A 12,875-nucleotide genomic window follows, 5' to 3' on the forward strand; every position below is an offset into this window, starting at 1 on the left:
AGATATATATATATATATATATATATATATATATATATATATATATAGGGACATACCGACGGAAGAGTCCTCCAAGCTACTTGCGCTTTGCTCTAGCGCTTGGTATTTGCTGAGCAGGGGTTTGCTGTTTTTTAGGCGTTTGATTTCTTCGAGGAGTTGTTTCTCTTCCTTGAGAGAAATTGTTGAAGTCATCATTTTGTGCTCCAAATCAGCAACTTTCTGGTCGATATCTTCCAGTGAAGAGAAACCAATCTTACGACGCAGATCCGTCGCGGATTGTTTCTGATAAAAACACATTTCGATATATGTTTACACACTATGCAGAAACTTTCTTACATCGATTGAAATACAAAGAAAAACACGAACTATACACGAACGCAAACGCACCACACATGCATAGAAACAATGCAAATTCGTATGTGAATGATATACAATTGTACTTAATTCCACTACAACATGTATTTCTTGTTTTTTTTATCTTTTGTGAAGCCTTTGTCTCACCAAATCGGCGCCCTCCTTCTGCTTCAACTGGATCTTTTCAAATAGGACTTTGCGTTTATCCTCCAGCTGATCGATTTCTTTCTGATGGAAAATAACAACGCATATATTAACACTTTCATATATTAACACTTTATATGAACAAGTGTGTTGCTTTAAGCTGAGATCCTGCGGCTGTTGAGGTAGATCTCTTGCGGGGTTGCAAGTTTACCTGCAGAGCATCAAGGCGTGCCTGCCTGTTTTGCTTCTCCATGTTGTACTCCTCCCTGCCGCCAATGACGGCGGAAATCTTTTGCTGGAGTTCATTCTGCACATAAATCCGCAGTCACACCAAGCCCCTCCTCTAAATTAACCCATATAAATCCTTCCGAAGTTCCCCCCCCAGAAGCAATGCCTCTGAACACTGAACACGCCCGCTTCCTCGAGCAAGATGCACCGCCTCCAGAGTGTTGACAAGAACATTATACTCGTTATACACTCTAAAACCCACACACTAACAGCTCATACACAGCCGCCGGCACGGTGTGCATGCGGCCCCTGGAGAACTTGTATGGAAACCTGATCGCCAGGCAACACGAAGTAGGCGCCAACGCCCCACCCCGAACATTCCGTCCTTGTACAGATCATTGAAAATTGAAAGGTATTATGGATCTACTAAATGAGCAAAGCCGGTGTTCCTGGCTGCTCGCATGCAGGCAACTGCTTCTGCAGACCGCCTGCGGCGAACTGACTTCACGCTTTTAACGCTCGCCCGATTGCACTAGAAGCACAAACGGGGGAGGAAAATGATGCATACGGCGGTACGTTTCTGCGGAAAGGGCTGCCGACGTACGATTTTCGCCTTCAACTCATCAATGGCCGCTGTCTCGGCTTGGATGCGGTCCCTGTAGAGCTTCTCATCCGGCTTGGGCACAGGCTCCAGCTTCTTCGTCTTATCCACTTTCCCCGCCATTTTGTCTGGAGCTGGCCTTGCTTCGCCTAGGAAGCTCTAGAGAGCACAGAATGCACTGTTGGCGAGAGGTCGGCGCGTGCGGGGAGACTGGAAGCGGCGCCTGTCGACGCAAACCAGACTCTGACGGACACAGATGGAGTTATATTTATTGTGAAGAAAACGGTAAAAGGTACTTCTAGAGAACTTTCGCACGCAAGAGCCGAGACAGGTACAACTCAGCCAGTGCAAGCATTCAGGGGAGGGGTTGCTCGCAGCCCCCGACGCTCATCGCATACTCTGGAAGCTGCTCAACTTTACTTGGGGCTTTTATCGCTATCACATCTCCCCTTCTAGATAATCCATTACCTTCCACGTCTCATTCCTTCTCATGAGACTACAGCACCCAAAACACGTAGTGCCTGGGCGGTCTTCTTGTCTACCTCCGCTCCACGTGGAGCACGCTACAGCAGTATCGCTAACTTTTACTAAATACTTAAAACAAGCACATGCACTTAGATAAAGAAACAACTTATTTCTTGGCAACTGTTGCCGTTGGCTGCAGCCTTGGTCCTGTTTCACCCAGGGCATCGTCATGCATATTACGCTACCTTCAGCATTACAGCATTGTGTGTGTGGAGCTGCTCTCTGTATTCCAAACTGTGTTTAGGCAGACACTGAGGGCCAAGTAAGTGCTCAACATTCTTCTATAGTGTTCATCCGTGCAGCTATAGCGCTATTTTGTGCATACAAGCGAAGCTGCATCGCAGCACGAGTTCCAGCAGGCTGCGTTGCAACACGTGTCAAGCTGCCTCCTCTACCCCTGCACCAGGCCCTTTAGCCTCCGGTGTCGCGCTGCCTGGGGGAAGGAGAAGATGCCAGCTGTTCCGTTTAAATTTTGACTCGGTTGCAGCTCACAGCTCTCCAGATACGAACGGTGACAATCGTTAGGAGCATGGCCTCCCTTAAGTAGGTATCTGTACTTCTACTTATATTTACGATTGCTACTAAGGGTAGCCTGGATGCGGTACTGATGCAGCAGTAGCGCATCCAGGGGAGCACGGCAATGCTTGCATCTGAAGTCTTTGACCAGGAATTGCAAAAATGTGTAGTGCAACGCATGACAGGCCGCTTCCTCTCCGCACTTAACTCAGGCCTTTTGTTGGTGTAATTAGGACTCTTGGAGACTGGGGTGGAAGCCAGCTGCTTCTTGGAAACTCTTACCGGAAATCTTTGAAACTATTGCAGGTTACGACGCTCCTCAGCTAAGCTCTATCGTCCCACATGATAACATCGCATGGGTAAGGAGGGCAGGTGTGAGCTGCAGAGCAGCACCCCCACAGACATATGGGCTGGAGCAGGGAGCTAGTTAGTCGTGAAGGCGCTGTGCTTGGGAAAGGGGAGAAATCATTAGATGTAGTGAATACTCACTACAATCGCGGCAACATTGCCGTGCTCTCTGAGCAGGAGTGAGAATTGCTCAAGCAATGGAAATGGATGTGAGTGCATATTGATATCTATTGAGTAAGCACTGAGTGTGCTAGTTATTGTATGCAAAATAAAGTGTTTTGCTATGACTATGCGATACGCTGGCATGAGACTTTGTGCAAAAAGGTGCTGCAATATAGCAAGCCGCCTCCTCTCCCAGCCCCTACGGCTGCGTTGCCGAGTCTCCTGCGGATGAGAACAGAACAAATTTTGTGGTTTGTTGGCTTTTCTTTGTTCGCCGAAACAGATGAGATGCTTGACTTCCTGTGGCTCATTGAAGTTACTGGATGTTGTCAATCAGTTTATGCCCCCCGACCCGTTATACTCGACAGTGGGGATTGAGGGATGTTCTCAGCAAATGACCTTTAGAAGAACAGCCTATTATTCAGTCATGCGTATTGAAAAAATTACACTAAAGTGGGAGGCTATTCATTAACGTGAACTAAATCAGGCAAAACAAGGCAGGGATTGAGGGCTCAGCTCACATATCATCAGCTTCTTTAGCCCGCAGTACCTCCATTGTTAATGTTCCATAATCCTCCTTCGTGTGAAGGGACTTAGATCTCTACTGGAACCTACCGTTTGGTTTTCGTTTCCGTTTGTACTGTCGGTGGGGACAGAAGAAGTAAAGATGCGGACATTCTGTGTTGCACCCGCAGATGAGGCTGGGGTTCAGTTTCGAGGGCACTATGGTACATATGGCCACGGCATCCCCTTATTTGGCTAGCTATAGGGGAGTTCCTCACATTGCATACACTCGCTGAAGCCGTACCATCAATTGCAGCATTATCATTACTTCAATTGGATATTTCTCATTATATGGGGAGGGAGGACAGTTGTGCCAATAAAGCAATGACATCGCTTGTCGGGAGCGCTGCCAGTCTATTGAAGCATTTTGATATTCGTTCCAATTGTGGGATATTCCCAGGCCGGGAACGGCTGGGAGGACAATTAAAGAAGCTTACACAAAGGAAGGTGCCCCTAGAACCCTACATGGAGCAGCATCAGTGCTTGGAGAGCATAGGCCCAACGGTGGACTCGGAACGTCTATGTCAAGGTTTCAGAGCATGGGGCTATCTTGGACGAAGGGAATCTGCGAATTACTGGACTGCCGCCTTTAGTTCTTTTTCTTCACAAGCATTGCGTTGTGTCCCATCTTGCTGTGTGACCATTGAACCTTGCCTTTTCATAGCAGATCATCTTCTTGGTGCTCAATTTCCTCTTCAAGGTGTCGGGGCCACCACTAACTTAGAACGAAGCTTGGGGCTGCTCAAGGGCTGGACTCAATGGGATGCATTGTGCGCCCAGCAGGTGGCCTTCCCGCTAGTACCTCTCTGCTTTTTTCATACATCTGAGAAGTGTCCCTTCATTTGTACTAACTTCTGCTGTTCATCAGGTTTCGAATGGGCCGTATGCAGCAAAATTACTGTATAAACAAGAGCAGCACGACGGAGTGCAAGCACTTCTCGTCGAGAAGAGTGGAGGTGCTGTCCCAAGGAAAGAGGGGCGAAGATGTTCCTGCGCAGCTCCACTTCGCACGAGCATATTCGTCACTCTTTTCTTGGTAAATCACTTCCACTCCTTTGATTGTAGAGAAGACAGACGCTGTGGTGGGCGGTGAGAGCTCCATTCTTTCATTCCTTCCCCGCACATGGATCGCCATAGCATCGTCTGGGGGCAACAGGGCTTCCTGTAGCATGGTGAGATGAACTATTTCTGAATTAAGCTACCATTTTCCGCCTAATGCTTGCCGATGTTAGGCTCCTGTCTGCGGTCTGCCCAGCGTAATCTGAACGACTATAGGAGCAAATTGACACATAGACTGCACCTCGTCGCCGTAGCTTCAGATATCAGTTACACTTCGAAGCCAGTGTCATGTGGTTCTAACAACTGCTGAACATTAGTGAAAATTTCGATAAGCAAGGAGTTAAACCAAAGCGAATCTGCGGGCGAGGCTCTCACCTCTTCTTTCCCCTTCATTGCACCGCTCCTTGCATCGGGGCCAGGGCGCTTCGCTGATTGCTCTGTTTGCTCCGCCGCCATTACCTTATTTCTTTCCATGCGCCTGCAGCTTCGAGTTATGCGGGCCAGGGGGGTACAAATTAAACGCATATAGGCAGGCCACCAAGGCCTTCTGAATGCCGAATTCAACGTACCCCATCGTCCTTGCTTCTTGAGCTTATGAGCTTATCTGGGCAGGGGTGGTCGGCCTGCTCAGGACTCCTGGAAACTGAAGGTGGCGAGAACTGCTCTTTTCTGCTCTCACTCTGACTATTTCTGACTCTACTGTAGCTCACTAAGGTCCACAGCTAAGGCCTGCTATCCTCATTACACACATTACAGGTAGAGCATACATCCGCAAGATGTATGGCTGGAGTGACTCACGTATGCGGTCACGCTGTAACCTAATAAGCAAATTCTCCAAAGAACCGAGAGAAACTTCACTGGATATCATTCTTGTCATCAGCCCCACAAAGGTAACAAATATTCACAAGAGCAAAAGGTGACCAACATGCGGAAATTGGCGGCGCGAACTCCGCCACAATTTTGTAATGATAGCATTGTTATAAGCTAGCATGCTCTAGTTATATTTAAAGTTCTTTGAAGCTTTTAATCTGTATAACGAGAAACACAGAAAAGCACAGTCAACCAACCGCCGCTGGTCTGCAGTGCCCCACTGCTCCAACCCCACCGTGCTTCCGTGGTACCCCTGGGGGGCACACGGATCTTTTGGGCCGCTTTCTCCCCACATTTCTCGGGCTTTTGCCTTTTTATGTTTAGGATTCTTTATTTTCTACTTCTTAGAAACTATTTTTACGCAGGAGAGCGGATATTCCGCAGCGAGGGCTTGGGTCCGCTGACGACGCCCTCCTACTCGGTTGTTGATTCTTGCATAAATTCCAGCACAGGGCGCTTTTTCGCCTAATATTTGTAAGGCTTAAAGTATTTTCGTGCATTTCAACGCGGGAATAGTTCAAATTAGCGGGGGAAATGAGCAAGACAATCCCCTCATCAAGACATGGATTCAGATGCTCGCCCTCGGTTGTTGCACCTCCAGTGGTTTAGATCTACTCTTTGCACGTCCCACATCCTATTATTTTTGCTTTTGGGGCCATATTGCACGTATATGAGACTATATGGGTGTATTTGCCATTGTATTATTCCTGGGGTTGCTGCCCCCCAGGACGTGTACAACCCCACCACCTGGCTTGCGGTGAATCGGGCCTCAATCCTCATAAAACCTCTTTCCCTCTCTCATTCTAAGAATAACCTTTGATTCCGTTTTTATGGTGTGCTCCTTCAGGTTCCTGGCGATACTCTGCGTCCACAGGTTTGCAGTGTCAACGGATATCTGTTGTGCATCACGAGGCAAGGGGCACAGCACCGTGATCACACACAATCAAGGCACTCTAAGTAAGGACCGCTGGCTTTTTCTCCGTAAGGAATACATCGTTCTGGCATACGACTACTACAACAGCGTGCTTCTTGGATTCAAAGGTTTTCAAAGATTTTTTTGTGTTTCACCGACGCAGGCCCCACATTGTTTCCTACATCTCCATTGTCACCAATGGAGAACGCAATTGCTTCTCATGAACGCAGAGTACGTGATCTTTAGTTCGGGACGGCATGCTATTCATGCTTGAATTGACACCCGCCAAATGACAAATTGAATACTTGTTGTCTTTCCTTTGCAGCTCCAAAATATGAGTCAGGATTTGGCGTTCGTGGAGCAACAGCTGATTCGCGCCATGGCAAAGCCACAGATGGACCAGTCGCTGTCGCATACGCTGTTAAAGCTGCGCGCGCTCCGTGGAGTTGTATCTGAAATCGTTGCCAGGCACACAGTGGGTTCTGATTCATTCCCTTTATGGGTGAAGACTTCGAGAAACTGTTCAGCAAAATTTAGTTTCGTTGCTTATAGCCGCAAAATGAAGTGTACGTAGCACATCTGTCCTGGTTAATGCGATCGTCTGCTGCTGCAATTTTGCAATTTGCATCCGTGCAATTAATACGCAGGAGGTGACCTCGGTCTGGGCCAGTATAGCTGCCGCTGCTCGTAGTCAGGCTTGCTGTCTGCAATACCTACAAACTCTCCGCGTAAGGCTGGAAGGCTATTAACCTCAAGCACCCTTCTCGGAAAGCACATATCACAGCAAGGCAGAAATCAGAAAGCGGGTCAGGAAGCTTATCGGCATGAAAAAGCTGTATTTCTTCTCAGGCAGTGGCTGAAGCAAATGGATGTTTGCCTCATCAGTCCGTTTGCTCGAACCCTTCTACAAGGGAGTTCGCCGAATATTTTTGGTCGCGAGACTTCCCTCTCCACAATACTAAGTGAGTTATGTACACAACAAGAGAGATGTTGCGTGCCAAGACAGGGGTGGCATACAGCTTTATCTTGAGCTTAGTATCCTTCGATGTCCCACCAATGTACTAACAGGCCAATCCCCCCAGCAGTTCCTGATGCCGCTGGTCACCCGAGCAGCAACGTGTCATCACCGAGTAGCGCTTTGGGTGAGGACGAGCTTCCCCCCGTTGAAGAGAGCCGGCCGGCATCTGGACAGGTGAAGTCATCTCTTTGGTGTCACACTGACCCCCGAGTTCCACTTTGAAACGCCTAACGCTTGCCATGTTGCAAGGCATTTTCGAGCTCCATTATCCATTGTATTAATCCACCCCACACCACCAACCGAATCCACAACAACACCACCGTGGGCTGTTTTTCTGTGAAACGCAGAGACAGAATGCCTCCGCCGTGCCGACAACAACGGACCTAAGGAGCTCCTGATAGCGATGTAGAGCAAGCGCCACCAAAGGCTTCCGTTGCTCTGCACAATAGGCAAAATGCAGCTGACCTGAGTGTTCTCATGGTTGTTTGTCTCATTTCACATGTGTACTATTGTTTCCGTTATCACTGTGGATGACTAACTTCCGTTTTGTCGTCTATTTCAGCTATCTTGGCACACTGAAGGAGGTACCCCTCCACTGAAGGTGCGGGGAGCTGCTGAGGCTTGTGAGACTCAAGCAACTGCAGTCCAAGCTCCCCCCGCCACCCATAGTCATGTGTTTAGGGTGTTTATTTCTCATATGAGCGGCTCGTCTGGGCTGCCCCACGCATCGTTCTTGTGGGAGGGGGATACTCAACACGCAGAAAAGTGACGCACAAATCAATATCCCTCTAGTTGTTTTTTGCGCCCCTATTGTGCAAACTCGGTTGGCGACCACCTCAACTGCATGGAACTTGCAACAATGGACCATTTGAAAGCTGTTACACTGGTTTGGAAGCTTCCCAAATGATACACCGTGCTGCAGGTATGCATGCACGCACATGACTCTATCAAACAGCATTCTACAGAGCGGTGCAGCAACAAAGCCGAGCATTAAGCCTCGTGCTGCTTCAAATTCGAGCCCTCCCAACCCTTGGCCAACTCCCGCAGATGCTCGGCGGATGCTTCGACTTTCTGATAAGCTTCTTCAACCTTCTCCTGAGCAAAAGACAGCACAGGTCCTTCCTAGTCAGGAAATGCACGTTTGCATAGATATCAAAGAAGTACATCAGCATACCACATACACCATCTATATCTCAGAGATGCGACGAGCCGCAGACGTAATTGACCCTTCACAACGCCAAACTGGCCAGTGAGAAACTCAAAGTGAGGCATAGGAAGTGGTAGAAAGCTGCCTCAATTGGTGAGCTGCCTTGCCGTGCCCGCGCGATACCCTGATGCGCACGCAGACCTTAAGCTGCAACTGCTTTTCTGCATGAGATCTGCATACCTTGCAATCGCTGGGCAAGGCGGTCGTAAGCGCCTGTACCGCTTCACGGTGTTTTTCTAGGGCCTTCTTGAAGGCGATGACTGATGAGCTGGCCTCGGGGACCGTCTCTAATAAAGCAAGAATATCTTCCGCATGTTGATGCATACTTTCCTTCCACCGTTTCTCCTGCCCTTGCGTCTTCCTCTGATTCAAACTTGCCTGCGGATTCGCCCCCCTAGCAGTAGCCACAGACTCCAGATACAGGCCTGCACAGGCGCAAATTATTTGTACACAGCACAGTAACTAAACACGGCTAGCTTTCCTCTACAACTTTTGCAGTCCGCAGATGCGGTGTCTTCACTAGAACGATTCAAACCGCAGCATGCAAATTCATCCTGCACTTACGCCCTTCACAAATGATTGCCTCTGTCTTGCGCAACAGTTCTTTCTTCACGTGCCCAAATGCGCCACGAAGTGTTGCAGCTGTCGCCTCCTCCGTAGTGGAGAGTCTGCCGGGGAGGAGGCAAAAGACGTCACACACATAACAAAAAGAGCTTATGTATCAACTTGAGTTGCATGACTGTCTGATCGGAGAGAATCTTGCTCATAACAGCACCTGGATGCACTGTAAAACAAAAGCGATGTTTTTACGTATAGCACGCCTCACCTCAGCTTCCACCGGTACAGGGTAATGGCTGCAGCGATGATGAGTACAATGAGAAGCAAAACAAACGCCATTTTTACGTGTTCTGAATCTACAAAGTACGGGTAATCGAAAGTCACTGTCAAATAGCGCCTGGTGTGCTGAGGTGGAGTAGGAGAAGCAGAGTGCCACTTCACTTGCAGAGCCGGCCTCCACGTGACAACATCGAGCCACCACTTTACGGTGGTCTCTTCCACGGATTCAAAATCGATCGGCGATGAATATTGGATGTTAGTAGCGCCTGAATCAAACACACGCCGTCCATGAGCACAGCATCCATCCACAAAACTGTGAGGCTAACGCCTAGAAGATGCTGTACACCGCAAGGGAGCCAACATGCTATATTGTGCACTGCCGCAATCGTGAGCATCCGTACCGGTCGGCAGGGCAACGGTGAGTGAAATATTCTCAGTGTACACATCCAGGAAGGGCGGTTCCAGTGGAATGTTCAAGGAGATAAGGCCGTCCTTTTGCTCCTGCTGCAGCATCAAAGAGCTAACTGGCATGTCATAAGATACCTTTAAATCAAAATTCCACCCCCCAAGCACCGGAAACCTAGGCCACACCTGCGCAGTGCAATAGGCAAAAAGCACATACCCATATCCCGTTCACTTCCCGCCACCTTGCTACCTATGGCGCCCTTAAGCCAATATTGCCTCCGAAATGGTGTAGAAGACTAGCTGTACAGCAGAAACGTGATGCTTTGATGCTTTGAACATCTTCTACTTTGATACTCAGGGGTAGCTGTGGCACCCTGTCAAGTAAACGCGAATCTAAGAGTGGTTGGGAGCCAAGAACAAGCATCGTGAGGTAGCTAATACAGCAGAAAGAAGTAGCTTTGTGAGAAGGCTCATGCAATATCCAAGTTGAATATGCGCGGCAGCTGTTGCAACGGCTGCATTGATCACCTCAAGGTGCGTGGAAAGAGGAGCTTCCTTAGGACCATCCCGGGCTGCAAATGTGCTCGTCAAGTTCCCTGCTGAATCCCCCACATCTAGGTTGAAAACATCAGGAGGCAGTGTTGCATGCAACTCGAACAACACATGCGTTGGCACGCGTTCACCTCGCGGAACATCCTTGCTCTTCGCGGCTAGCCTGGAAATACCTGGCGGCAGCCCTTGCAGCAATGCTATGGTGATCGGGTTGAATGGACCCTGAGGCAGTGCGATCCAGACACAACCGTACGAGAGACAGACAGATATCTTGCACCAAACTTTTTAAACAGTGCTAACCGGCATTGAATGTGTCAACACTATACTTGGACTAAGCGATGTAGAAGTGCACGCTTCGATGCATCGCCGACCAAAACTATGGACTGTTGAGATTGCATGCAGCATAATGTAGGATATTCTGGACCGCAGCATACTGAGCGATCTCCATTTTGTTGGGGGGAAGTTCAAGGCATTCAGGTTCGCCGTTGGGGATATAGCTGGGGTAAATCTCGTCTGCGGGCCTACCTCCTGCAGTGCAGCATCGTTGTGGACTTTGTAGAGGTCCGTGAAGACCGCAGATCCGCTGAGAGGGGCAACCAGCAACCGTTCCATCGACAAGACATAACCGAGATGTACAGGTAGGGGGAAGATGACGGCAAATGGCTGCGCAACCTTCAGGGGGTCAATTGGGTCGGTAGACTCCCACTTCCACACCGCTTCCGAAATCCTGCGAAATGACTTCTAAAGTCCCAAAGACAACACCAGAAACCGAAAAGACAAACAATGGACTATGAACATGCCCAGATGATATGAAAGGAGAATCATGTAGGCGTACGAAAACAAGCGCTACCTTTCTCCTCCTTCAGGTGACTCGCATTCCAAGAAGGCCGGTTTCGGCGGAATGCTGCATCACTACCAATATATTGCTGCGCAGCGACGGCATATAAATCAAGCAACCCTTTCCTGACTTTGCCAAGGCCTGTTGGGTCCCATTCAGTCCCTCTGGCATATCCCTTAATGCTGTTCTTCGTCAACTCACCTTCCGCATGTGTTGTTCTCCCGCTTCTCCAAGAGTTGTTTGGGGGGGAAGCTGTATGGACAAAGCGCTTCGCAACGTCTTATAGGGTAGAGGCCAGTTTGAGGAGGTCGCGAACACCACAGACTGAATCGAATCAAGGTCTAAAGAACGAGGCAAAGGACGGTAGGGACGGCCTGCACCAATAGCAGCAGAAGTAGCACTGAGAACTTGAAAGGGCGCACAAACTGAAAGGAAAAGATTCAACGTGCGTGTGCAGGACAGAAGCAATCACGCATCATCAGATATTCGTGGCACGGATAACAACCGCACTAGCGAACAACGACTGCCAGCGGGAGTCTGTGTGAACTGCAGTCAGCAGCAAGTTGAACAAAACAAACAGCTGCAGAATACAAGGCGGTTTCGGCTGGAATTCCGCGTTCCCAAAGTCATTTACATTATTTAGGTCCCTCTGTCTGTGGCTAAGATCTCTGTTGCAACTGAAAATTAGTGTAGAAGCAGAGTAACTTGGAGTAGGGTTGATTTGTGACGGACCGAGAACGTAAGACACAGTTAGTGTTACAGATTTAGAGACAGGCAAAGGCTCTTTTAGCTGCAAGCGAAAGAGATGAGGCCAGCAAGGAGAGACAAAGGCTTTGCCTTCTCCCTCGCTGGACTTCTTGAGGTGGCGTTCTGTTTGCTCTAAGAGCAGCCGCGTCCGACCCCAGTCTTCCCAACGTAGAGTAGATATGCTAGGGAGCGGGGGCACCACTGACTGCAGTGCTAGTTGTTTTCCATTCTCAGTTGATGCAGTTATCCATCCGAGCTGAACACCAAAAACCCACAAATGCATGCAAAAAAACACAAACGCATGAACTAGCATGTCAGGGTCATTTGTCGCTAGTGTTGCTGTTGGGTGGAAGAGTGATAGAAGATAGAATAAATGTAAAAGACTTCAATAAACCCTAATCATACCTGTGTAGCCTCAGAATAAGGTAACAATATAAACACAGTAGAGACAGATGACGCCCCCCGATTGGTGAACTTTAGCTTGACGGTTACTTCCGCTAGTCGGCCGAACTTGATGGATCGGTCAACCTGAGAAGCCGCGAGATAATGGCGACCACAAGTAAATATGAAATATCCCTCTCCCGATATATTTGAATTCAGCATGCATAGTGCGCATAGGGTACAAGAAACACTCAGGTGGGGCAGCGTCTGGGGCATCTCAGCTGCACAGGTGCAGAGCTACAGCAGAGCATAAACACGTCGGTAAGGAAATAGAGCATCAGCTGTCCATTTGTATTCTACCTCTTCAGCGATTAAGCCAGACTGAGTGGCCTGAAACAGAGCCTCCACCGTTGCATCCTGCAGCAGACGCCGACTTTGGGAAGACTGTAGCTGTTGCAGCGCGAGCAGCAGGTGCTGCTGTTGTGCCAGATGATGGAGAGAACACGCGGTCGAGTCAAATGGACGCGGGAGGGGTAGAGACACATCTGCTGTGCTCGCGATATCAGTCTCGTCGAATGAATACTCTCCATACACAGATAGGCCCAT

At 48.9% G+C, this 12,875-nt stretch overlaps 2 protein-coding genes across 2 annotated transcripts; both read right to left on the reverse strand.

Annotated features, from left to right (window-relative positions):
- Positions 1-474: 474 nt before the first annotated feature.
- Positions 475-1,450, reverse strand: EMH_0013290 (uncharacterized protein; the record flags this gene model as incomplete). Its single annotated transcript, XM_038022747.1, has 3 exons — positions 475-582; positions 710-805; positions 1,331-1,450. The coding sequence occupies 3 exons, from the start codon at positions 1,448-1,450 to the stop codon at positions 475-477; spliced, it is 324 nt and encodes a 107-aa protein (XP_037878601.1).
- A 6,842-nt stretch (positions 1,451-8,292) lies between these two features.
- Positions 8,293-12,875, reverse strand: EMH_0013300 (ribophorin I, putative; the record flags this gene model as incomplete). Its single annotated transcript, XM_038022748.1, has 11 exons — positions 8,293-8,397; positions 8,690-8,934; positions 9,074-9,177; positions 9,336-9,612; positions 9,748-9,937; positions 10,280-10,525; positions 10,829-11,044; positions 11,343-11,515; positions 11,874-12,144; positions 12,294-12,416; positions 12,630-12,875. The coding sequence occupies 11 exons, from the start codon at positions 12,873-12,875 to the stop codon at positions 8,293-8,295; spliced, it is 2,196 nt and encodes a 731-aa protein (XP_037878602.1).

This window comes from Eimeria mitis, genomic scaffold, assembly GCF_000499745.2.
Source record: "Eimeria mitis Houghton genomic scaffold, Emh_scaff468, whole genome shotgun sequence".
Taxonomy (NCBI): Eukaryota; Apicomplexa; class Conoidasida; order Eucoccidiorida; family Eimeriidae; genus Eimeria; species Eimeria mitis.